Source organism: Danio aesculapii, chromosome 2, assembly GCF_903798145.1.
Source record: "Danio aesculapii chromosome 2, fDanAes4.1, whole genome shotgun sequence".
Lineage (NCBI taxonomy): Eukaryota > Metazoa > Chordata > Actinopteri > Cypriniformes > Danionidae > Danio > Danio aesculapii.
This window is the reverse complement of record NC_079436.1, coordinates 23433632-23461602: the sequence shown is the minus strand read 5'-3', so window position 1 is coordinate 23461602 and position 27971 is coordinate 23433632. Positions and strand designations below refer to the sequence as shown.

Here is a 27971-nt window from a genome sequence, read left to right as displayed (position 1 = left end):
TCACCACTTCTCTTTTTATGTTCAACTCTTGTCTTGATCCGAGTTTTCCGGACACCTGAGGTCAGGCTGTAAATGAGGGACTTTGCTCTGCGTGACAGGACTGTCCCGTGAGAGATGCTTTGCTTCACACTGCACAGCGGGACAGAAGGACATGAGGAGCACAAGACCCACAGCTTAAGGTAACTCTAGATAAAAAAGAATACAGGTGACAGATGCTCAGTTTGTTTTTATTAAGCACTAGAATACATGCATGCTAAGATTAAGGCTCAAATTTCACCTTCTGATGATTTAGTCTTATGAACTGAACTGTTTTTATCAGCATTTGTGTGTACTGATTCTGATGATATTGTCTGCTATTTCATGTTCTCTTTTATTCTGTATATATGCGCATAATTATTTCAAAGATCTCCACTTTTATACACATATTATGTGAAAAGTGCACATTACAGCAAAGCTTTCAATGAGTAATGCAGCAAAGCTTATGAATGATAAACATTAACTGAGTCAGATGAGAGAAGGGCTGACAGGCAGGTGAATCATGTGACCAAAGTCATTTAAACACTGGTTTACTGGTGCTGTGTTGGACTGGATAAACTACTACTTTCAGGTTTATATATTTAGTTTATATGACACTGCAGAAAAGTGTATTCAAATGACTAGTATTCTTCTTTTAAACTTAAAAAATGTATGAATAAATGAGAAAGCGTACCTTAAGTCTTAAATTTAATGCACCTCTTCCAAGTATACTCTCAGGAATATGCTTGTAATTATATTGCATATGTATATTTTACTTTAAAAAATGCAGGGTTCCACATTATCCCAGCACAAATCTATTAAGTTAACTTAACAAATGTAAGTGGATTGAACATAAAACAATTAAGTTGTCCCCCCAAAAAAATCTCAAGAATTGTGTTGTTTCAGCTGATTTTAAATAAGTAGTTTGAACAAGCCAAAGTCCTTTATTTATTTATTTATTTATTTTATTTATTTATTTTTTTGAGTATATCTTTAGCCTTTACTGTTTTTTTTTTCAAATGCTTAAAGTGCTTTTTCTAAACTCCTCTTCTAAACACAGCAACATATCCACATCAGATGGAACACTATCTGAGCCAAATTACTGAGCACGGGAGCTCCGCAGGGCTGCGTTAGCTCACCGGTTTTGTTCACTTTGTATACAGATGCATGTAGATGTTCTTATTCTAATAATTATGTTATTATTTCTCAGATGATACTGCCATCTTAGGCTTATTGAATAAGAACAGTTATTTATCTGTTATATATGTTAGAGATTGGAAGATTTGCAAGTTGGTGTGATGATAACCTTCTAGCTTTGAATGTCAGAAGACAAAAGAGATGGTGTTTGACCCTAGAGGAAATGGTGATCACAGGCCTGTGACCATCAATAATCAAACCATCACACAGGTCACTTCATATACATATCGTTGTGTCTTCTTTGATAATTCACTGAAATGGAATAAACATGTAGAAAATCCCTGTAGTAAGCTTCAACAACGACTGTATTTTTTACGATGTCTGAGAATTCTTGGAGTGCAAAAAATGTATGATCAAATTTTATCAGGCCGTTTTTGAGAGCTTAACCTCCTAGGGCTTGAGTGTACACATACGTGGACAGCACATTTTAGCTCTTAATTGGCTATTTAAAATACTTTGAATGCTTTATATTTTGTTACAGACATACAGTAGTGTCATCCTGCAACTGTTTGCCGCAAATGAAATGTCCCAAACACTATTTTTAATTGTCCAAAATGGGGGGGGGGGGGGGTAGTTTTTACTCTCTGATAGTCAAAGCAAGTTTAAAAAAAATGTAAAAATGCATTAAAAAAAATCAGGAAAAGGTGTTTTATGTAAATTCGGACTATGAGTCCACATATATGGACATAATTTTTTTTAAAAAGTACATCGTATCAAAAGATGATACTTAGGTTTTTATTCTAATTAGGTTCTAATAAGCCCAAATAGCAAAGAGAAATAAAAAAATGCATGTAAAAAACACCTTGGGCCTTAAGAGGTTAATAAGATACAGCATCACAGCCTGGTGCAGCTGAGACTAAATGAAAAGATGTCACTACAGCATATTTATGAACAGGACACATTAAAACATGCTAAACAAATCATTTGTGACTTATCACATGAAATGGTCATCCTGCAAAAAGAGTACCTTGCTATAGATTAAATAGACATAAAACCTCTTTTTATCCGGTGAGCATTAAGCCAATAAATCGTGGTGGCTTAGATTGATAGTATTTCTTTTTTGTTTATTTATGTGTATATATGGAGATGGTTATGTAACTTTTTGGGGGGTATAGATTTATTTATTTATATACTCATCTGTTTATGGATGTTTGTATTGCTTTTCTATGTAAGTGATGACTGGGGCAATAAAGTTTTACCTTACCTCACCTGCCCTTACACAATTAGCCAAAGAGTTAATTTTCTGGCAAAACCAGAAGTTGTTAAATAAATACAAACTCTGCACTTTAAAATGCTGGATACTTTTTATACATTTACTAATTCTTTCAAAACACAGCAAACCCAATTTAAAATTGAGTCATTTGGCTAAAACTTTAGCCCCAATTTTCCTGAACATACAGTGAGTCGTAGCAGACAAACTGTCAAATATAGCTGTCAAAATGTATATATTGGAATCTGAAATCAAACTGAAATCCTGTCTGTACACTGAGAATTGAAGTGTAATATTGCAAAAAAAAAATTTATTTCTAAAAAATACTGAAAGAGGATTTATGTGTTTTTGCAAATTAACTCTGCATATAGAACAATATAAGATTTCATTCATACATAAACAGCCCTTCTGGTAAAAATGAAAACAAAAACGGAAGAGAATAAAGTACAGCTCAGCAGTGATCTTAGAATTTGGCCACGTTCTCGTCGACTTTCCATCTTATTTTGAAAGAAAGACTTCACACCTGATCCACCCCTTGCTATATTCAGTCTCAGTCTCTGCAGCCTCCAATGCATCCAGGGAGGACATTATGTCATGAAATGGATGATCATAGACATTCACTCGTCAAAGCAAAAAATAAAATTAAAAATTCAATGTGATTGAGAAAAGAAGAGCATCATAATTAAGAGAGACATTTCTCAATTAGAGTAATTAAAATCAATCTTCTCTGTTGCTGTTACAGAAACAACATAAATGTAGTGTACATTCATTGTTCGGAACATCAGAATTTCCATTCTGCCAAGCTGTATTTAATAATGATAAGAAAAATCTATGATTTTAGTATAGGGAAAAGTCTGTGAAAAAAAGACATTTGATAAACATTGGAATTTTCATGCCAAATTTTGACTGAATAATGTGTGAAAACATGATTTACATGAATTGTCGTAGTTGTCCTAGAGAAATAACAAAACGGCAGGGTGGCAGGAGATGGGTGTGAAATACAAGAGACTCCCGGGAAAAACTGAAGGTATGGTGAAAACAACATGAGCTGTGTTAAAGGTATATGGTCACAGCAGACAAATGTTGTGCTGTTAGTGTTTAAAGTTTTGAAAATGTGACTATACTGTAGGGACATTAGCAATAAAAAAGAAAACTAAATAAATTTGTTACAGTTTACCATCTTATAAACATGTTCAAGTAGACAAACAAATGGCAGACAAACAAGACATTAGACAGACAGATGGACAGACAATCAGACGCAAAGGTAGAAAATGCCCACCTGCCCATTTAAAGCAAAACCAGTTTAAAATAGGGTATTTGTGTATTCACGGTAATACAGATAAGAATAATACATTATTCAAAACTAAATATTTCACTTCTATTTAGAAGAACAGTTTTTGTTCTGGCATTTGGTTTTGGCTGTGGAAGCATGCATCACGCTTTGCTTTGAAGGCACTTCATGCCATCTCAAATGTCCTAAGTTTTTCTTGTTTATTTTGTAAATGAATAAATGTGTTTAAATTAAGATACAAATTATGCCTAACGAAAAACATACAGACAGATAGACATGGTAGATAGGATAGATAGGATGGTTTTACTTACTGGTATGTTTTCCATCTAGATGAGCTTCACCTTGAGAAGAAGTCAGTCACTCAAGAGTCTCTCTTCGGGGCACAGTTCATGGATTTGGGAAAGAAAAACGCCTGTTTCTCAGCTTGTCCAAAGGTGAGAATGACCATCATCCACCTGTTTCCTTAGAGTTCCTTTGAGTTTTATGTCCTGAAACACATTGTTTTTTGCTAGGTATGAAAGCTGTGTGGATCTCACCGATGCTGGCAGAGAAGACTCCTGGTCCAAGGTAAAACCACATTATCTTATCCAGTATTAGGTGGAACAGCAACACTCTCAGTCAACTGTTGTTTACACTGAGTATTTCTGAATCTCACAGCCATCAGGCCTGAGAAGATCAAACCATGAGGAGAGTAAAGTGGAAAACCTCTGGAGGAGATACGAGTCCCTCAGCGGGCCCAATGCCGTTTTATCCAGGAGCATCTCGATGGACATGCTGCCGCCGCCAGACCTGATGAGTACAAACACACCAGCGGGCATGTTTGAGTCAAAGAGCAGCCCTCGTCCCCAGCTCACAGCGCAGGACAAAAACAGCTCCACGTGGAGGCAGAAGAGCTATTCTGGTGCCACTCCGGTCACCAGCGCCAGTAAGCACAAGGCTCATCAGGTGTGTGTAACCGTCACGTCATGGTTTATTTTGGAGGACAGGCATGACTCAGGATTTTTTTTTTGCTACTGATGTAGTCACTGAATTATGTGTTGAGTGTTACTTTAAATATTGATGAATCATCCAGAGATGAGGCAGAAAATGGATGTTAAATGTCATACAACAAATATGAGAATTAAGTCAAGAGCAACTTATAAAACCTATTACAACTGTTAAATATAAATCAAGTAAAGAGATATATAATTATTAGATGAATACCAGAAAATTTGTGGGCTTGTAGTTGAAATATGTTAAACACTAAATAAAATAAATAAAGTTATAGCAGATAAATTTTTTTAAATACAATCAAATTAAGTGTACAGTATGTAGTAACAAAAACTTGAACTACAAAATGAAATTCATTTGTAGAATAGATGCTTATTCAAAATATTAATGAAAAATATAATAATATTTAAATACTAAAATAATACTGTTATTAAAGGAGACCTATTATACAAAAATCACTTTTATAAGCAGCTTAAGCACAGTCTTGTGGCAACAGTCTGTGAATATAACCAGCTTCTAATAATAAAAATGTATTACTTTTTTTTTTTAAATCACACTTTGTTAAAACACTTTGAATTTCTCCCTTTATACATGTCATCAGAGGAGGAAGTCTCACCTGTTAATGACAATCTCTCCCTCATTAGCAAAAGGCCTTAGTGTTGTTTTTAAATTTGCCGCTATGCTGACACATGTGTAGCTCCGCCCTCTTTCTAAAGCAGCACAATCTCATTTGAATTTAAAGCGACAGTCACCAAAACTGCACTATTTGGATTAAATCCTAAAGTGTCAGGTTCAAAGAGTTCATTCTTTCATTCATTCATTCATTTCTTTTTGGCTTAGTTCTTTTATTAATCTGGGGTCGCCACAGCGGAATGAACTGCCAACTTATCCAGCATATGTTTTACGCAGTGGATGCGTAATCATGGCGATCATGCTAACCACTGTGCCACTGTGCAGCCTGGTTCAAAGAGTTACAAAATATTTTTATATGCTGAAACTTCACATACACACTCTAGGGGCATCAGAGACTTTTCACATGTAAAAATGGGCATAATAGTTCTTCTTTAACAGAAGCGCTGTCATTGTTAAACAGCTCTTTTAATATGAATTTACTAAATTTAAATATAAAAATGACAAAAATAGTTACAAATAATGCCTAAAATAATGTTTAACACTCAAGTTTAAGTAACAATTCCCACTTTTAACTACTGGCTTATTACCTGCCTATTATTAAGACTGCTGTCTCATAAACAGTTGTCTTATAAAATTGCTGTCTGTTTATTAGTACTTATAAAGTATGATCCTATTCTACATATAATCATAATCCCATAACCCTAAACATGAAATAAACCCCACTACTACCTTGATAACTATTATTATCTAGCAAATTAGGAGTTTATTGGGCTTAGATAATGGTTTTCAATAGCAAGAACCTTAAAATAAAATGTGACCAAATAATAATATAAATAACAATTAATGATGTTTTGTTTAAAATCAATGTTATAAAATATTGTTAAAGGTCTAAACTGATTCATATTAATTAGAACATTACCTTAACATTACCAATACCTTATATATATATATTTATATATTTTTATTATTATTTTTTTTTTAAAGATAATATTAAATGATTTAATATAATGTTAAATAATATTATTCCTTTTTTGAACAGGAAAAATCCTCAGAGCCGATGAGGAGGAGGACGGTCAGTGGGGTTTCTGGATACATCAGCAGATGCAGATCCTCCACTGAACTCAATGGTAAGTTGATAAAAACATGTCATTATTTGTATAACCAGTCCAAATGTGTGAGCAAAATCTCAGCTGTGATGTCAGTCAGTAACTGTAAGGTCAAAGGTCATCTGAGACAAAGCTTTGGTATCTCAAGTCTTCCAGCAGCATCTGTCTGTGTTAAAAAAATATTCCTCAGATAATCCTTACCGGACTAGTTTGGACAAACATGAAATCCTGTCTGCAAAAAGTGAGTCCTGTTTCACAAGTTTTCAGTGAGGGTTGAGATCAGGACTAAATGTTGAGACTGTAAGTATGTGTGCAATGCATACATGAGACTGCAAATACTGACTGCTATTACGACATTATTGAGCTCACATTCTTTGCCCCTTCAGATTACGAGAGACAAACAGATATGGAGAGATAAATGTATCAGGCTGAATCCACATCTTTGCTTACAACAAAACATCTGTGTTTCCAATTATTCTTTAAGTTTTACAGTTACCTATTATATAGTACAGTATTTCTGAGTTAAACCATTTTCAAAAAAAGATATCATAAGAATGTTAATAATAAACAAATACAAATATAAATGTTAATTAATTCATATAAAACTTAAAATGGGAAAGCCTCTTATGTACAGTAAATGTAATTTTTTTAAATTAGGATGTTTCTTTCTTTTATTACAAAAAAAGAGTACACTGTAAACATGTGGGGTTGTTTTAATCCAAACACTCAGTCAAACATAAACAAACCCAACAATTAGGTTAAAAAAAGTATAAACCTTCTAAAAAATATATTAATTCTTAAAAAAAAATCTTTAAACATACTTAATATAAAAATACAATAAATACAAGATGTATTACACATTTTGTTTATGATTGGGAATCTACAGTAAAACACTTAACAGTAAAACAAAAATAATATCAGTCTTGCAATTAAACTCACCTTTGGTTATTATCACCAAAATTACCCTTTAAATGATCTTTGAGTTAAATATCTGTGCAATTATCACAACCAGTTTATACAATACTTGTCAAAATATATATATATGTTTTGTTTATATAAATTTTACATTATTTATATAAAATTTACATTTATATATAAAAACCGAATAAAGCTCATGTAACTTTGACAGAACAGTATCAGGAGCCTCAAATTTAAAGGTACAGTTCACCCAAAAAATACCATTCTGTAATAATTTATTCTCCTTGCACTTGTTCCAAACCCAAAATAAACATTTTAAGAATGTTGGAAACCAGAATTTTTATGTTTTTCAAAATGAGTACAGAAAATAAAGTTTTTAAACAGTTTGGGGGTCAGTAAATTTTTATTTTTGGTTGAACTATCCCCTTTAAAGACTATAAACAAATGGTTTACACAGGTTCTGCTTCAACATTTTAGAGGAATTAATACTCACAAGTACGTCAGTCATTATTTTGAGCTGTATTATTAACCTCAATAAACCTTCTCAAACGTCACTGCACATTACGTTCTTATTAGCAGTGCTCAGTTTAGTATTTTATTATTAAAGAGTTAAAAATAGACACTTGTTATCAACCAAAAATCCAACAAAAATCATCCCAGTAATTTATACTTCAGTACATTTTACATTTCTGATCGCTTTAGGAAGTAAATGTGGGTTAATTAGTGAATTGTGGGTGACGTGCTGAAGGGGTTTCCTGAGTCCCAGTCACTTCCAGAAGCGCTCATTGACTCAGGCCGGTTAAAAAAATCCGCCCATAATGCTTCCAAAATAGCAGGCTGGCCTCATCCCTGCTCCGCCGTGATAAAAATCAGCTGTCGCCTATTAGAGAGGGACAGAGTGAGACTGGACTACCAGCATAGACAGACCAGCACCAGCAGACGCACATCAGACTGAGACTGCACAGACAGAAAGAGCTGCTGTCAAACCAGACATTTACTTTGTGAGTAACCGGTGTGGACTGAAAAGCTGTTAAGGATAGGAACTAAAACATTGTATTGTAAGCATGGGTTTAAATTAATGTGATTCTACATAAATTAAATGATTGTAATTCAAACTTTGCTGTTGAATTAAATTAATTATTCTAATCATCTTAAATTACATCAATCAAACTAACTAAATATATTAAGTTAAAAATTGAAAAACTAATAAAGTTTTGTAGTTCTAAAAACATTTGTTGTCATGACTTATTGGCATATCATTATACACGCAGTGTACCAGAACATAGTGGTTGCCATGTTGTTTGATATTCTGTGCAAAATACTTGCACATTTTCTTTTAAATTTACAGACATTACCTTTAAAATTATTAAAATAATTTAAAAGATATAAGTACTTTAGAAAAATAATCATAACGTTAAATTCCTTCATGTTAACATTACAGTTGTATTTTTACAGATAGTGCTGTACTATTGTGAAATTTTATTACAATGTAAAATATTCATTGTTGGTAACATTTTAAAGTAATGTTCCATTAGTTAATATTAGTTATTAATGTATTTAATAGCATAATCTAAGTTTAAAGAATCCTGTACAGCATTTATTAATCATAGTTCAACATTTAATAACGCATTATTATAATCCAAAGTTGTGCTTGTTCGTTAATGCACTGAGAGTTAACATGAACTAACAGTAAAAATCTCATTATATGTAATAAATGTTTTGTTCATTGTTTGTCCATGGTAGTAAATAAATACATTAACAAACATTAGCTTATGAAATAGTATAGTATAGTATAGTATAGTATAGTATAGTATAGTATAGTATAGTATAGTATAGTATAGTATAGTATAGTATAGTATAGTACATATATATACATATTTTACAAACTAATACATTCCAGTTACAGTTGAAGTCAGAATTATTTTCCCCCTTTGATTTTTTCTTTTCTTTTTTAAATATTTCCCAAATGATGTTTAACAGAGCAAGGAAATTTTCACAGTATGTCTGATAATATTTTTTCTTCTGGAGAAAGTCTTATTTGTTTTATTTTGGCTTGAGTAAAAGCTGCTTTAAATTTTTTATGAACCTTTTTAAGGTCAAAATTATTAGCCCCTTTAAGCTATTTTTTTGACAGTCTACAGAACAAACTATCGTTATACAATAACTTGCCTAATTACCCTAAACTGCCTAGTTGACCTAATTAACCTAGTTAAGCCTTTAAATGTCACTTTAAGCTGTATAGAAGTGTCTTGAAAAATATCTAATCAAATATTGTTTTCTGTCATCATGGCAAAGATATTTATTATTATTATTTAGTTATTAGAAATTAATTATTAAAACTATTATGTTTAGAAATCTGTTGAATAAATCTTCTTTCTGTTAAACAGAAACAGGGTGGGCTAATAATTCTGACTTCAACTGTATGTTAAAGCTGCATTTTCAGCACCGTTCTTTGTTAGATGATCATTCTAACACACCTATTTGCTGCTCAAGAGACATTTCTTATTATTGGGGATGTTGAATTTTGTATGCATTTATTGATAAAAAAAAAAAAAAACAAGTCCAAATAACAGAATGTATTTTTAAAAAAGATCAATTCAGTGAATTCTTGCTCAATAAAAAGTATTGGTTTCTTCAAAAACTACAAACAGTCCCAACCCCAAAGCTTTTGAATAGAAGTTTTTATAACATCTGAAATCGCCTTGTTCAACGTGCAGTGACTGATATCGTGACAGGCTATCAGCTAAACATGGTTTTGTCAATACTACCCTATTTTAAGCAGCAGTTTTAAGTTGTTGTGGTTTTAACCAGACCTTTGAGTGCTCGCAGGAAACTAAGGCAGGCAGCTGAAGAGAATAAATACCAAGCGCATATTACAATAATTTGGACAGCTGTCAGCAGGACAAAAGCACTCGCATTCTGGGACGCTAATAGCTGTGACCTCCATTCCTGCTCCTGAATGGCATGAATGAGGGCCCGTCTCTGTAAAACTCCATTCAGCTGATCGACTTTGCAATATACATCTGAGATATATTTTGAAAAGGATCACAGATATAAATTAATATTTGGAGATCCTGAAATTGATGGTTCCGTGAAGAAACTTTAACTTTCAAACAGTTGAAGTCAGAATTATTAGCCCCTCTGAATTATTAGCCCCCCTGTTTATTTTTTTCCCCAATTTCTGTTTAACGGAGAGAAGATTTTTCCAACACATTTCTAAACATATTAGTTTTAATAACTCATTTCTAATAACTGATTTATTTTATCTTTGTCATGATGACAGTAAATAATATTTACTAGATATTTTTAAGACACTTCTATCCAGCTTAAAATGACATTTAAAGGCTTAAGCTAGGTTAATTAGGTCAACTAGGCAGGTTAGGGTAATTAGGCAAGTCATTGTATGATGATGGTTTGTTCTGTAGACTATGGAAAAAATAAAGCTTAAAGGGGCTAATAATTTTGACCCTAAAATGTTTTTTTATTTATTTTTTTTAACTGATTTTATTCTAGCCAAAATAAAACAAATAAGACTTTTTCCAGAAGAAAAAATATTATCAGACATACTGTGGAAATAATTCTGACTTCAACTGTATACTCAAAAAATAATGTTCGCTTTTTGTTCAAATTTTTTATTTGAAATTAGTTGAATCAACACAATTCTTGAATTTTTTGTAAGACAACTTAATTGCTTTATGTTCAATCCACTTAAATTTGTGTAAACTATTAAGTTAACTTACAATAACACAAATCAATTGTGTAAAACCCTTTTACAGTGCAGAATGTTTACATACCACAAACGTTTCTTTACACTTTACAAAAGATTCTTTATGATGGAAAAATGTTCAAAACATTAATCAAAATGTTTAGATCATTAAAATTCAAATGAAGAAACAAATGGTCATTAAAAGATTAAGAAACCCTGTTAACAAAGAGTGACTTTTTGCTTAAATGACACTGGGGTTAAATATTGCTGTTGTAATTTGGACTTTTTTTGCCCTAAAGATCCCTGGAGGAACTTTTTAAAGGTACAATAAAATAGATTTATGAACTAAATTTATGCTGTTTACACAGCCAAAGTGATCACAAGAAATACAGTTAAAAAGACAAAAATGCCCATAAAGACCCACAGGGCTTAAAAATAAAGGTTCGTTATTAGCTTTGATGGTTCAGTGAGGAATCTTTAACATAATGTAGAACCCGTTCATTCAACAAAGGTGTGTTTAAAGTTGAAAAAGATTATTTGGATCATTACGATATTCCCAGCACTGTGAATAAATGTGTTGGGTAACACTTTACAATGAAAGACATAATGTATTTACTAACATAAAAAAAATAATTCATGTAAAACATTTATTATAGTTCAACATTTACTAACACATTATTTAAATCAAACACTGTACTTGTTAAATGAGTTCATGCACTGTGAATTAATGAAATGTTCATTGTTTGTTCATTTTAGTAAATACATGAATTAACATCATGTATCAACATTGATTATGTCCCATATTGTTGTTTAAAGAAGTGATCACTGAAAGGTTTTTTGAGGTTATTTGATTCTACACCAAAAAAAAACCTTTGCTGCTGTTCAAACTACTTATTTAAAAATGAGCTGAAACATCACAATTCTTGAGATTTTTGGGACAACTTAATTGATTTATATTCAATCCACTTAAATTTGTAAAAACAATCAAGTTAACTTAATCGATTTGTGTTGGGGCAACATGAAGGAAATGTGCGGAACCAATTTTTTTTTAATGTGTGAATTTGAAACCCTATACACTGTAAAAAAATGCTGAGTTTCACACAATTGATTTGTGTTGCGATAACACAAAGGAATTAAGTTAATTTTATAAATCTTTACAAATTTAAGTGGATTGAACATAAAACGATTAAGTTTTAAAAAGTGTAATGTTGTTTCAACTCATTTTAACTCCATTAACTCCAAAGTCCATTTTTTTTAAGTGAACATGTAAAACCTTGTAGTGTTTTCATTTTAATACTAATTTCAAAGTTTCTGCTTAAAATAAATAATTTTTTGTTTTGATATTTTGACAAGATGATACAGTTTTTATTGCAAATCAGCGAGCACCAGTATTCATGCTTGTAAACAGCTTGATGAAATCTCTCTGTGCAGCACAGTAATGTCTAGCTGGGCTTCAGCATTGTGTGGGCCTGTTATTCTGTGTGCTCATCCAGCTATGCAAACGTTTTAAGCCCAGACTCGTGAGTGGCGCCAGCACTGGGCCCGTGCCTTTGTCTCATGGGAGCTTACAGTGTGAAAAACAGAGGTATGCTGGAGTATAGTCATTAGTTACAGCTGACAGACCTGTGCTGCTCATACGACTGACCTCAGAGGAAAGCCTTCTGATGTGCTCAGGCCTACAGCAGCTCTGCTGGCGTTTCATATGCAAAGTCTGCTTTTGCCACATCAAACATTTGTTACATCACATTTCATCAGTTATATATTAGTCTACTTTTTCAGCTGTATTTTTTTCCATCAATTTTTGCTACAGGGATTTTTTAAAAGTCTTTTTTTAAACCAACCACATGAGTTGCAACATTACAAACTTAGTTTTAAATAAACAAGATTATGAAAATCAGACCAAATTATTTAAGGTCAAAGACTGTATATACTCAATGAGGGAAAGAACTACAATCCCACGCTGTAAAACTATGTGCTAATTTACAGGTTACATATTTCATGATTCATTGATTTTGGCTGTTTATATTGCATTATGGGACCTTTATTTCTGCTTTGTCAACATTTTTTAAATGTTCAACGGTGCAGTTTAACAAAGTGACTTTTATTGACATTTTAGTAGTTTGAAACAACATATTGTACATAATGCTGTATATAGAGAATTAAGTCCTGACAAAAAAGTACTGGCAGTTTATTGCCAGATTTTTGTATTATACTTTACAACACCAATCCAGGCAATATTTCACTTGAAACTATTAAGAATAAAAGTCATCTTTTCAAACTTTTCAACATCAGAAGTTATTGGAGTAAAGATCAAGGTCCCATGGTGCAATTCAAAAGCATAAATAAATGTAAAACAAACACACAAGTCACCAAATATGGAAAACCGTTAATTTACAGATTATTTCTGCTGAATGAAGCTATGGGAGGTAATTCCTGCCAATTTTAAATAAATCAAATAAACATTGGAAATTAAAATGAAAATCAGATTAACAATTTCATTATAAAACACTGTTCACAAAATAAATGACAACGCAGTGGTGTAGTAGGCAGTGCTGTCGCCTCACAGCAAGAAGGTTGCTGGTTCGAGCCTCGGCTGGGTTAGTTGCCGTTTCTTTGTGGAGTTTGCATGTTCTCCCCACGTTCGCGTGGTTTTCATCTGGGTGCTTTGGAGAAAAGGGCATCCGCTGTGTAAAACATGTGCTGGATAAGTTGGCGGTTCATTCTGCTGTGGTGACCACGGATTAATAAAGGGACTAAGCCAAAAAGAAAATGAATGAATGTTCGCAAAATTGACAATAAAATGAAATGATTAAATTTTCATTTTAATTTTCACTGTGACAACACATTGTCCCTGTCAAATCGATAGATAAAATAAAGTTGCCGATTTAACTTTTAATTTTCACTGCATTTCCACGCCAATACTGCCAATGTGAAAATGAAAAGCTAAACTGAAAAATAAAATGCAAACACAAATTTTACAAAGCTTGTTTTTAATGTTCAAGCTATAATAGAGACAAAATTCTAATTAAAATGTAAGTTTAAGTTTTCCTTTTATTGACATTTTTATTTCAGTTTTCATTTTCAACTTTAACCCGTATGCAAACCCTATGCTAATCAGTGGGAGGGGCATATTCAAGTGACGTTGAGTGTTTTCAGAGCCCGAGGGAAGAAGCACAGTTTTGATGGATGGGACAGCGTGAGTTACAATGTATATAAACCAGAAGTAAAATGACATTACATGATGCAGCTGCTGCATTGGTACAACAAGAGGAACAGACAGGGATGATATGTTGTCACAGTGAAAATGAAAATTAAATCATTTCAATTCAATTTCAATTTTGGCAGATATTTTGCAAACAATGTTTTATAATGAAATTGTTAATCTGGTTTTCATTTTAATTTCCAATGTTCATTTGCTTTATTTAAAATTACATATGAAGCACTGTAGTTAAATCATTGGAAACAGATTGTTTCAACAAAATCATACACAGCCGATTAATACAACTTCAGAGCTGTTTTTAAATAATTAAAAATAATGTTAAAACAAATTTTCTATGGAGAAAATGAATGGAGATTTTAGGCACACTGCCTATAGTTTATGGTCAAAAACAATGTACTAATTCTTCTGTTTTCAGGGCCTATATAACACAACTAATGCAGCATTTTTAGCATCCTTTGATCACTCTTTTGATTATGATCACAGTTGAATTGGTCCAAATATAGAAGTTTATGTTAAAATGCTTTTCATTTATATTACTGTTAGACCTTTAAATCTTAAAAGAAATCTGTTATATTTTATAATTTTGAATAGCTATAAATATCATTTTAATCCCCAGGAATTTAATATGATATGAAAAAGGTTAAATAGAGACTTTCCATGTGTATCAAAATATATTACAAATGTTAATGCTATAGTAGGAATAATTACAGAAAAATATGTGATTACATTGTTGTGTTAATGAGATGAAAGCTGTTATTTACTGTAACTCTGCAGTCAGAAAATTTGATAAGATTTACATCATTTTCCAACAAGCAAAACTAAAACAGAAGATACAAATAAGAAGTTTTTAATTGTAAAATAAGAACTATCTAACCAAAAAACGTCAGCTGTTTTAGCAGTGCTGCATTTTGAATGTGATCAAATTTGCTTCCTTGACTTGATTAATATTGTAAGCATTAAAATATGACAATTTAAAAAATCAAAACCACAAATTATGCTAGCAAATAACTAGATCAGATCAGAATCCTGACTCAGGGAAGCTTTGTCACAGGGTGTTTTGTCTTCTGAGAATGAGGAACTCAAAACAGGGTCACAATTCAGCTGACATTGCCGGTTGTTCCTTTTTGACAATTTACAAAGGCACAGGCCACAGATTTTCATAAGTTTCGGAATAAGAAATACAGTCAAATTGCATTAATAAATCTTAGCGGTAAGTTGGCTAATGTAACTTAAAAAAAGCATCTATGTTTAATATTGCACAATCATAAGCATGCACGCAGCTGAAAGTTTCCATAGGTCCTTGAGGTTTAATAATAGCCCACAGATAAAAGCATGCTAACACCAGCTCTGGTCTATATTTACAGCACTATCAGAGACACTCCTTGGCCAAGAAATTGGGTCAGGTTACTCTTGTCTTATTTCTAGTCTACTTCTAGACTATTATCCAACATAAAAATGTTTAAAGATCTGTGGGTTTAAATATATACAGTTGAAGTCAGAATTATTAGCCCCCCTGAATTATTAGCTTCGTTTATTTTTTCCCCAATTTCTATTTAACGGAGAGAAGAGTTCTTCACATTTCTAAACATAATAGTTTTAATAACTCATTTCCAATAACTAATTTAATTTATCTTTGCCATGATGACAGTAAATAATTTTTACTAGATATTTTTCAAGACACTTCTATTCAGCTTAAAGTGACATTTAAAGGCTTAACAAAGGTTAATTAGGTTAACTAGGCAGGTTAGGAGAATTAGACAAGTTATCGTATAATGATGGTTTGCTCTGTAGACTATCAAAAAAATATATAGCTTAAAGGTGCTAATAATTTTGACCTTAAAATGTTTTTAATTAAAAACTGCTTTTTTTCTAGCTAAACTAAAACAAATAAGACTTTCTCCAGAAGAAAAAATATTATCAGACATACTGTGAGAATTTCCTTGCTCTGTTAAACATCATTTGGGAAATATTTAAAAAAAGACAATAAAATTCAAAGGGGGGCAAATAATTCTGACTTCAACTGTATACTTTTTGAAAATGATTATAGTATGTAAGTTAGTTTGTTTTTGTCATTAGTTTATCACATTTACATTGCATACAAATCTTCCACAACTCAGTGAATGTGTTTACAGTGAAGAAAAGATGTACAAGCAGTTAAAACTCAAATATTGCAAGTAAACTTCACTGACGTTTACAGAAAAAGAGCAAGTAACACTAAATTTTGTGAAATATTTCAATATAAAATATTATTTTATTGTAAAACATTCCTCAAGAATTAGTTTTAGGCATTAGGGATAACTTAAAAAAAACATTATTTTTCAATGTGTGAGCCTTTATAATCCTAAAATTAAAATGTTTGATGTGTGTTAAAGGGATACATAAATTCTGTCATCATTTCCTCGTCCTCCACTTGTTCCAAAATTGTTTGACTTTCTTTCCTGTCGTGAACACAAAAGAAGATATTTCAAAGAATGTTCGACACCAGTACCCATTGACTTCAATAATATAGTATTTTTTCTTACTATGAATGCCAGTGGCTACTGGTTTCTTCATTCTTTAAAATATCTTCTTTTGTGTTCAACAGAACAAAGAAACTCGGTAACACTTTAGTTCAGGTTTAAGAGTTTAGTAGTTAATTAATCTAGTAGTTTTAAATGGTTTGTTAATACTGTGAATTGTGACCTAAAATAAATTGTTACCTGAAACTCATACAGATTTGAAACCAACCACATAAGTGGTGAGTAAATATAAATTATTGGGTGAACTATCCCTTTAAGTTAAACAGATTACAAAATCCAGTTAACATATGTATGTTAGTTTAAAAATTAAGATCAAATAAAATAAAAATCACAAACAAAGGTCATACATTTTATTTTTAAAGGCAAAACTCATTTATAACGAAACATATGATTGATTATAATAACCAATAATCAATTAAACTAAGCATTAACTGATCTAATTATATGACTCCAACAAGTGAGCCATGGCGATTTGTTTAGCTCAAGAATAATTAAAGATTTTTTGTGCAACAATGTGTGTCTTGTGTGAATTAGATGAGAAGAGACATTTTAAGAAAGACTGGAGAGAACCTGCATCCTATCCGGAATACAAACAGAAGTACACATCTTCTCCCATCACCAGTGTGAAAGACAGATCTGCCCTTTACCTCTCAAAGGTCGCAGCTGCAGACTCTTCAGTATCCATCGAGCAGCAAGTGAGTGTTCATGCATCTGTTAAATCACTCACAGCACAGGCATCTGTAAGGTCAAGTGCTCAGACTGGATCACACACATCCATGCACTGCTGTAAAGTTTTGCACATGCACACATGCTCATTTTACAGTACAAACCTGTCATTGGCTAATATTTCCCTCAGTCACTGAATAAGAGTTGCGGTGTGCAAAAACAAATCTACGCAAATATGAAAAATGTGAAGAAATAATTATGCATCTTCCACAGGGCAGTGTGGTCCACGAGCGCTTCAACTCAAGCGGAAAGACGAAAAAACAAAGCAAGGTATGTCTGGCTGACTTTAAAAGTTGAAAACATCATGTGGCTCTATTTTGTGGCTAATGACTAATATGGTTATGTGTGACTAAAAGACTCTTGTGTGACTCTTGTGAAGTGATAAAAACAAAGGAGCATTTAGCAATGCTTTATTATTATATTTTCATATACAAACAGGGAACGCTCCGGAAAATAAAGAGCCAAAATATGTATAATACACAATATACCATGATTTCAGGCCTTAAATATTGGGAAAGAACAAAACAAAGAAATATTTAAAGTGAAAACTGTATTGATATATACAGTTGAAGTCAGAATTATTTGGCCCCTTTGATTTTTTTTTGTTTTTAAAAAATTTCCCAAATGATGTTTAACAGAGCAAGGAAATTTTTACAGTATGTCTGATAATATTTTTTCTTCTGAAGAAAGTCTTATTTGTTTTATTTTGGCTAGAATAAAAGCAGTTTTTCATTTTTTTAAAAACGTTTTAAGGTCAAAATTATTAGCCCCTCTAGTCTACAGAACAAACTATCGTTATACAATAACTTGCCTAATTCCCCTAACCTGCCTAGTTAACCTAATTAACCTAGTTAAGCCTTTAAATGTCACTTTAAGCTGTATAGAAGTGTCTTGAAAAATATCTAATCAAATATTGTTTTCTGTCATCATGGCAAAGATAAAATAAATAAGTTATTAGAAATGAGTTATTAAAACTATTATGCATATAAGAAAAATCTTCTCTCTGTTAAACAGAAATTAGGGGAAAAAAATAAACAGGGGGCTAATAATTCAGGGAGGCTAATAATTCTGACTTTAACTGTAACAAACCTAAAGAACTGATAATAACTTTGAAGTGGTCTTAATCTTTTCCAGAGCTGTATGTTAATAAAAGTGTTGTCCTATAGTTGTTGAAAAATAAAAGTAACTATTTCATCATTCAAAAAGTAACTCAATTGCTATATCGATTACTGTACTTACACCAAATGTAATCCATTAGTGTTAAAAGTCATTTTTGAGTTACTTTTCCAAAGAACATTTTTAATGCTCCCATTAATGCCTCTTATAATGTCACTTCAGTGCTGCATGGAGAATACACTGTTGATTAACTTCACAGATTTAATTATTATGCATTCTCACAACTAAAACACAAAACAGACTTAAACCAATTAATTAAATTAGTAATTAATTTAATAGTAAGTAATTTTAAACATTTATTTCAGTCAGACCAGCAGCACTAAGTTGAAAATATCTCAAGGTGATAAATCAGCTAAATAATATATTCAGCGACAAAAAAGCAATAAATAAAGTTGCTTCAGCATCATAAAAGTTGATGTATTTAACCCTAAAACATGTTCTTTTACAGCTCGAGTATGAAAATAGCGACAAAATACAACAACACAAAACCTTTATGAAATAAACAAAGTAATCTGAATTAGCATTCAGAATCAAATTGGTGAAACTGCTAATTTAGACAGCCATACATTTTATGTATTTTTAACAAAACAAAAACATAACAGCTGTGTCTACTAAACTAATCAATTGTGTTTTACAGAAACAAATGTGTGCTTATTTATTTGAAACAACAAACCTAATAGTATCAGTAATAGTAATTAATAATTGTAATGTTAATAGCTCATCCACATTCAGTCTCTCTCGTGCGCACTCTGCCTCTCTACTTTCGCTTGACTTTTGTCCAGTCTACCATCTCATACATGACGTGTCTTCTTACGGTGGTTGGTTGGCATCCACCAATCTCACAATGCGCCGCCGCTGTTAACAGGAAGATGTGGGCTAGACTGCAGCCAAAATTAATTCACATACCAAGTAACGGACAAAGGGATCATATTGTAACAATAACGTTGTTAATATATTTAAAAAGTAATGCGTTAGCGGATTAGTTACTGTCAAAATGAAAGCCGTTAAAGTGACGCATTGCTAGTAACACATTATTGCCCAACACTGCTAATAAACAATTATTTTAAAAAGTCATGGTAACAGTGATGTTGTGTTATACAAAGGATCCTTTATAACCAACAGGATTTGTGACTTGGTGAAAGTGAATTGGTTAATTTTTAGGTGGTAAATCACAATATCTGTCACACACAGTATTAAAGCTGAAACACTATTTTTTTAGTTTCTCAACATCCTCCTATTTCTGTCAACCTAATAATTCCAAGTACCGTTATGATAATGCTGCAGTAAGTTGCCCTTACAGCTGGCATTTGGTTTTGTTTCAACTATGTACATACCCTTTGAAACAACTTTCTTATAATGTACATGCAGCCCAATTTTGTAATTGTATTTAAAGGTGCTGTATTTCACCTGTTTTGAATGTACTAGAGCCCAAAATACCATAATAAACTTACAAAAATTAAGTTTCTCTGAACCGAATTTTCTGAAAGCACAACCAGATTCTACTCAACCTAAATAACCTATATTTATCTATATACAAGCTTTTGGTCAGAAGTGTATAAAAAAGTACCATATTGGAGACAATGTCTGCAATTTATTGTCAGATTTTCTCATTCCTGTTGGTGTCATTAGTCTGGCAACTTACCTCCCCTTTAACATTTGTGGTTACACTGTTAGCTTAAAGCCCTAGATTAACCTTTACCCTGATCTTAAATCCAAAATCTAACCCGCACCCATAACCTTGCCTTTCCTCTTAAACCTAACAACAATCAACAACTCTTTAGCACTAAATGTGCATTTTACAGAATATGTAGTTACACGTTACATATTCTTGTATTTATAGAACAAATCAAATATTGTTCTGTTCTCTCAAGCTCCAAAATATCTGCAAATGTGAAGCTTTTGTTGTGGTTAAATGAATTTTTGAACTAACGAAGCTGAAAACCATCATAAATGAGGTCAAACCTGAATAGGTGTGCAGTGAACTAACTCAACTAGTCCCAGCTAAACACAGAAAAAGGTAAAGTATGGATTTTTGGCTTAATCATACTAACATTTTAATAATGTTTCAATTTATTAATTCATTGCATTGTGGAGAGTAACGTGAGCCTTCATACTTCTTTGCCCCCAAGATGGCAGAAGTAGCCAAACAGACAAAAGCTACAGAAGCAGCCAGTGGAGATGATGATTTCCCTCCACCTCCACCTCCTCTTCCAAGACCTCAGGTTCTGGAGTCACTTCAAAAAGATCTAAGCCAGAACTTCCTCCCTGTACCACCTCCAAAAGAAACCTTCTCAGAGATCTACCAACACCGACAAAAAAGTGAACTGAAGCGCCTTTTTAAACACATCCACCCTGAACTCAAGATGACTGTTGATGACGTTGTCGATGATGAACTAATAGATGTAATAAATCCCCAAGCAGCAGACGCAGCATATCAGGGAGAAGTCCAATCCATGCGCTGGATCTTTGAGAACTGGACTCTTGACAATATTGGAGACCCACATGAAACTAAAAAACTACTCTGTAAGGAAAACCCTCAAGGTGGGGACGTGAAGGGCAAATCATCTTTGTTTGAGCATTCAACATTTGACTGTCAGCACGGAGCAGGTGCCGAGAGAGGAGGTGTAGTCAGAGGAGATGTTCGCACAGCTACCTGGTTGTTTGAGACACAGCCTCTAGATTCAATCAGCAAGTCAAAGACAGAGGATGAGGAAATAGTGGAGGTCGTCTTGAAGGAACCTGTTCAGAAGGGAGATGTGAGTGGCGCACGTCGACTGTTTGAAACCAAACCACTAGATGCTTTAGGTCGCTGCTGCTCTGTTGAAGACCAACATTTCCTAACACTCAAATCAGAACTCCAGGAGAACAAAGGAGATGTGAAGAAAACAGTCAAACTTTTTCAAGCAGATCCCTGTTGTGCGCTTAGGGATAGCAACGGTAAAATCCATGAAATCAAATCAATCTGTAGAGAAGAAATCCAGAGCAGTGACTTTAAAACTGCACGTTGGCTTTTTGAAACTCAACCCTTAGATCACATTCATGAAGGAGCTCATGTTCAGATAATTCGCGGGATATCTCTTGAAGAAGCCCAGAAAGGTGGTGTTGATAAGAAAAAGTGGATGTTTGAGACCCAGCCGCTTGATGCGATTCATGAAGGTGTTGTGGAAGAGCAAAAGTTTCAAGGAACAGCAGTGGAGGATTTGTCTGGAGCAGCAGATGTTCATAACAAACTACAGCTGTTTGAAAACAAGCCCCTGTCATCCCTTAAAGGAGATTCTGAGTGTGACGTTGCAGAGAAGGAGGCAATTGTTGGAGGAAATGTTGGATCCACCCTATGGCTTTTTGAGACTCAGCCCATGGACACTCTGAAAGATAGCTACGAGGTGGGACGTCTCCAGGAAGTTATTGTATCAAGTGATGAAAAAGGAGAAGTTCAAGACAAAAAGCTGCAGTTTGAGAAGTCCAGTGCTGGTAAAACAGCAGGTGACAGTGGAAACAAAGTTCAAAATTATGAGAAAGGAGATGTGAAAACTTTCAAAAGCCTTTTTGAGACGTTACCTCTTAATGTTTCTGAGAAAGCACAAAGTCAAAGTGATGATATTACATCTGGAGATGTCAAAGGCCACTGCTCACTGTTCGAAACAACACCACTGTACGCAATTAAAGACTGTGCTGGAAATTTCCACGAGGTCACCACTGTGAGGAGAGAAGAATGCATTAAAGGCAATGTACAGAATTACAAATGGATGTTTGAGACGAGACCCTTAGACCAATTTGAAGAAGGTAGCGGAAAAGTAGAGCTCATCAAGGGCATTACAAGGCAAGAAGACATGACAGATGACATGAGGACAGCCAAATGGATGTTTGAAACACAGCCTTTGGATTGCAAAAGTTTAAATAGTAAGTCAGATGCAGACTCGACACAGAAAGAATTTAAAAAGAGTAATGTGAAAACATGCAAATGGCTGTTTGAGACACAACCAATGGACATGTTGTATGAAAAATCAGAAGGGAAGCAGGATATAGAACCAGTACCGAAAGCTGATGTGAAGTCACACACTTGGCTTTTTGAAACACAACCACTGGATAACATTAATGACAATGAAAACCTCGCTTTGAAATTGTGCAGCAGTTTGCAGAAAGACGTAAAGAGTGATGTGAACGTGAAAACAGTGAAACACCTATTTGAAACTGAGCCTTTAGACAGAATCACAGATCAAGCCGATTCTGACCAAAACGTAAGGTGTGTCAGCCAGGTGGATATGCAGTCTGGAGATGTTTCACGTGTCAAGGAAATCTTTGAGTCTAAATCACTAGGAACTGAGTTTTCCAAATGGTCTGAGGAGCAGAAAAATGAAATTCAGTCAGGATCTGTCCACAAATTCACTTGGTTGTTTGAGAATCAGCCTATCGGTGACATTAATGAGAAGGAGGAGAGAATAGTGTCATGCGATGTTGAGGGTGGGGATGTTGGAGGCAAGAAGTTTATTTTTGAAACCCTCTCTCTGGATAAGATTAAAGACAAAGATGAACTACTTGAGCATCAGTCAATGAGTATAGAGAAGCCTCTGAGCAGTAGTGTTAATGTGAAATCCAACACCATGCTTTTTGAATCCCAGCCATTGTATGCCATAAGAGACAAGGACGGGCAGTTTCATGAAGTTACCACCGTAAAGAAGGAGGAAGTCATGAGAGGAGATGTCAGGGGTGCAAGATGGATGTTTGAAACCAAGCCACTGGATACTATTCAAGCAGACAAGGAAATCTTTGTCATCCGTGCAGTTACACAGGAGGATGTACACAAGGGAGATGTGAAATCTGCACGCTGGAAGTTTGAGACTCAGCCCCTTGACTCCTTTACACCTCACGAAGGGCCCTCTGTGCGTGTTGTTGATGATATAGGCAATGAAAAAAGTGTGCAACAAAGCAGGCAGCTTTTTGAGACAGAGCAAATATCTCAAAAGAAGTTTGTGCGAATGGTGAGCGTTACAGATGTTCAACAAGGTGATGTACGTACCTCAACCTGGCTCTTTGAGAATCAACCTATTGATACTCTAAAAGGTGAACCAGATGAGCAGAACAACTTGACAGCTGTATCTAGAGAAGATAACACTAAGGGAGATGTGAAACGCTGCACTTGGTTATTTGAATCACAGTCCTTAGATAAAATAAAGGAGAATAACCCTACTGAAGAGTTGGTTTCATCAAAGGAAGAAATACCCAAAGCTGATGTCAAAAGTACAACCTGGTTATTTGAGACCACACCACTGGACAAAATCACTGTTGAGAGTGTGACAGACATACTTTACAGGCTTTGTCATAATTCCTTCATCCATTCCAGTGGAATCATCATCCAAGCAAATGATTACAAGTATGTAAATATGGCAAAATATCAGATTGTGAAGGATGAGGGGCCCAGCGTTCAAAAGGAAGAAGTTGTTGAAGGAAACATCAGGAATCTAATGCTACAGTTACTGTTCAAACCCAATATTAAACCTAAGGTTGTCCTCCTTAAAGAAGACGAACAAGGCAAGATGCACAGTACAGTACTTGAAATCCCATTTCAACAGCCAGGATCTGCAACCAACCCTGAGGCAGAGCGCAGGACCCAAGAAGCAGTTAAAATTATTGAGAACTTGCTGGTTCAGCAAAAAGAAATCAAAACAGGTTTGGTGATGCAAGAATCTGAAGGTGGGCAGCCAGAGATGACAGTATATTCCCTTCACTGTGAAAGCAGCTTAACTGAGTCGCAAACCATCACACGAGGAGACATCAAGTCCACCATTGGCAACCTCCTTGCAACAGTCCACAGCCAGCAAACTAAGCAGTCTTGCAGAATGGAAGAAATCGAGAGGGGGAATGTTAATTTGTATAAAAGCTGCATCGAAAAAGGCGACCTTAAGAGTTTACAACGAGAACTTTCTGAAGAAGAACTGGCCACCTCTTGTAGAGACCAAATTGAAATTGTTCAAGGTGATGTAAAAGAAGCGATGCGACACTTAAGTCAACAAAGGGAACAAGTTGAACGAACAATCTTGGATGTTGTACCAGGAGATGTGAAAAATGTCAAAAAGGTTTTCTCTGATGTCTGCACAGACCTGAGCATTGGGAACTATGTGCCAAGAGAGGAGATAGTCAGAGGTGACATTTTGTCAGCCAAACATCAGCTTGGTGAGGCAGTTAAACAGCAAGTCATGGTGCAGAAGGAGGAAATTGTTTCTGGGGACATTAAGGCAACACTTGAATCCTTGGAGCGAGCTAAACAACAAAGCATGCAGGTGGAGCGTGAAGTCATAAAACCAGGCACCATTTATGATCTGAATGTAGAAGCAGAAGAAATATGCTCAGAAGAAAATGAAAGCAAATTAGTTAAGGAGGAAATCATTCCAGGGGATATTAAGGCTGCCAAAAGATCCCTTGAGAGGGCAAAGAATCAAAGCATGAAAGTAGAACGAGAACCAATCACACCTGGAAAGCTATATAATCTGAATGAAACATCTCAGTGCCAAAGCAGCACAGAGGTGGAGCACTCTACAACATCCACCTTCAGTAACCAGCGGATTACTACAACATTTCGAAAGGTTAGTGACATGGAAAAGGATCAGGAATCTATAAAAATAGTGTGTTGTCTGAATGAAGAGGGAGGGGGAGGAAAAATTATAGATATTAACACAGAAGAGGCCTCAAGAATGGTAGATAACAGGTCTGATAATTCAGAGTCAGTGCCAGATGTTGTTAAAGGCGATGTAAAGGCTACTATTCAATCTTTAAGAAGTGCAGCAACAGAGCAGAGAAGTGTAGACAGAGAAGAGATTGTTAGGGGTAATATGCAAGAGACACTCCAGTCTCTCGAAAAGTCTAGCATTAATATTTCTAGAGGGGATTACAAAGCAGCAATGTTATATAGGCAATCTGGACAGCCTTACATGCAAAGCAAATTTACTAATGACTCAGGGACTAAAGAATGCAAGCATAGTTTTGATAATTTTCCTTCATCTCACACCCAATTGTCTTCTTCGGTTTCAGTGACCAGAAGTGAGCATCCAACCAGCGTGGCACTGAATTCAGAATCTGTTAGCTTCGACGCAGATAATTCAAAGATCTCTAGTGCTTTTACGGGAAAAGATGAATACCCACCACCCATCCCTCCAAAAACTGGTCATCAGGTTAAAGATCAGAAACCAGTAATTCCACCGAAGCCACTGCACATTACCACTAGCTCCCCACCACTATTTGCAGAAACATCAAATATGTGTCTAAACTCAACTGTGAGCATTAAGGATACACAACAGACTCCAGCAATACCATTGAAAATGACTCCTAGCAATAAAATGTTTACACATAAAAAAGAAATAGCAAAAACTTCAAACAAAATTAAAGACAAGGAATGCAAAATTCATGAACAAGTTCAAAGAACAAACTTCACTGATCCTACAGATTTTCAGAAGATGCAGTACACTGAGCAATGGGTCCAGAATTCCCACATGCAAATTGCAGACACTCCATCAGTCAACAAAACACAGTCTTTTGAAAATGGTTCCTTTCCTGGCGATACAATTGGAATGGAGAAAAATGTGATTCAGAGAATAAATGCTGCAGACGAGATCAGGATGTGTTATTCAAAGGATAATGATGAACTAAACAAGGGGTTTAAGGCTGTACTTCAGAATTTTGGAGAAAAGAAGACAACTACTGACACAATATCACCTTTTCCGAAGAAAATTAAAGTTGTGCAAAAAGAAAACATCCAGGAGCAGGCTAAAACCTCCAATAAAGATGAGATATGCTTCACCAGCAGAGACACCTCTTCAACACCTGACAAACATGAAGTTCCTTCAAAGCACAATGATTCTGAAAACAAGGTAGTTTTGAGAGAAAAGAAAGCAAAGAGGGAGACAGAAGATGAGCGCCGACAGAGACTTTCCATCCACAGAGATGAGATCATGAGGGGCAACGTAAAAGCAGCTATGGAGATCTTCGAAAACCTTATGAGACGAGAAGAACTGAAAGTCATTTTGTCAAAGGTTCAAGAAATAGAGGGGGAGACTTATGAGGTGGATGTCAGATCTCTCAAGACTTTATTTGAAAATGTGCCTGCTTGGATTACCATTCCAAAAGAAAATACCAAACGCAGACATCGTCCGAGAGCTGCCAAAGAGACAGAGAGCTTAAGAGATGATCTAGAGAGCATATCCTCAGTTGAGGCTGCATTTGAGGACCTAGAAAAAGCAAGTATGGACATTGTCAATTTGAAGGAACAGACATTAGCTAAACTCTTAGACATTGAGGAGGCTATCAAAAAGGCTCTGTACTCTGTCTCAAATTTAAAATCTGAAGCAGACATCGCAGGGTTGTCAGGCCTGTTTAGTGAATCACTAAATCCTGACAATGTCTCTCCGAGTACTAAAAACATTAGAAAAATTAGCATTGTGTCCAGCAAAACAAAGCCTGCGCAATCCAATCAGATGCAGAGTACTGATAACAGGGCTCTGCCCAAAGTACCACATGTACCTCAAGTTCAAATGAGCAAGCAGTCCTCAAATGTCCCCTCTTCACCTTCATTTATTTCCATTCATTCTGCCGCAAGAAAGCCAGCAGAGTCACCCACTGATAAACCCAAAACAAATGACCAACTTAATGCAGGAAGCAGCTCTTCTCAGAAAAGCTCAGCCAGCCTTGTTTGCAGTCCTCCAAGTCCAAAAAGGAAAGTCAGTGTTCTTGAAGTACAGCGAGTTCCTGAGGTCCCAAGTGGAATCTTTGGCACTAAAACTGTGAGTGAGAAATATGAGGAGATTGACTGCTTTGGGAATACTTACTACTCCTCCAAAAGATCTACATTTGTAACCAGGCAGTCCGAGACTGAATTGTCTCCCTCATATGATGTAGTCACCAGCCCTGGGAGGTATGAAAGAATGACTTCACCTGTTTTTCAAAGATCTGGCGAGAGCTTCTCCTCAAATTCTCTGAGTAAAGGAAAAGGCAGAACAGTGTTTGTTACTTTCGGTCATCCCAACACTGAAAAGCATTAACCTGGTAGCATTGTTTTTGTAACTTTTTAGGATGATGTCTTGTTCATTTCCATATCTTTATTTAAATAAATATTTTAATTACTGATCTTAATTTTAATGTGTGTACAATTAAAACTATATCACGATACCTTCATTGGGAGCATGTTTTTTTTTTACTGTTGCATTTGTGTTAATGTTAAATATTTATGTTTGTTTCAAAAACTGTATATTATCTAAAATAAAAAAAACTTACTAA

General features: G+C 34.5%; 1 protein-coding gene across 2 annotated transcripts; it reads left to right on the top strand.

Annotated features, from left to right (window-relative positions):
* Window positions 1-97: 97 nt before the first annotated feature.
* On the top strand, window positions 98-27971 carry xirp1 (xin actin binding repeat containing 1). 2 transcript variants are annotated; one of them, XM_056475361.1, is made up of 9 exons: window positions 98-179; window positions 4044-4147; window positions 4226-4280; window positions 4371-4658; window positions 6376-6463; window positions 17340-17500; window positions 17745-17801; window positions 20837-25288; window positions 25734-25823. In XM_056475361.1, the coding sequence occupies exons 2-9, from the start codon at window positions 4044-4046 to the stop codon at window positions 25734-25736; spliced, it is 5208 nt and encodes a 1735-aa protein (XP_056331336.1). In that variant the 5' UTR covers window positions 98-179; the 3' UTR covers window positions 25737-25823. The 2 variants fall into 2 exon arrangements, with proteins under 2 accessions (XP_056331336.1, XP_056331326.1); XM_056475351.1 differs by having other exon boundaries at window positions 20837-27971.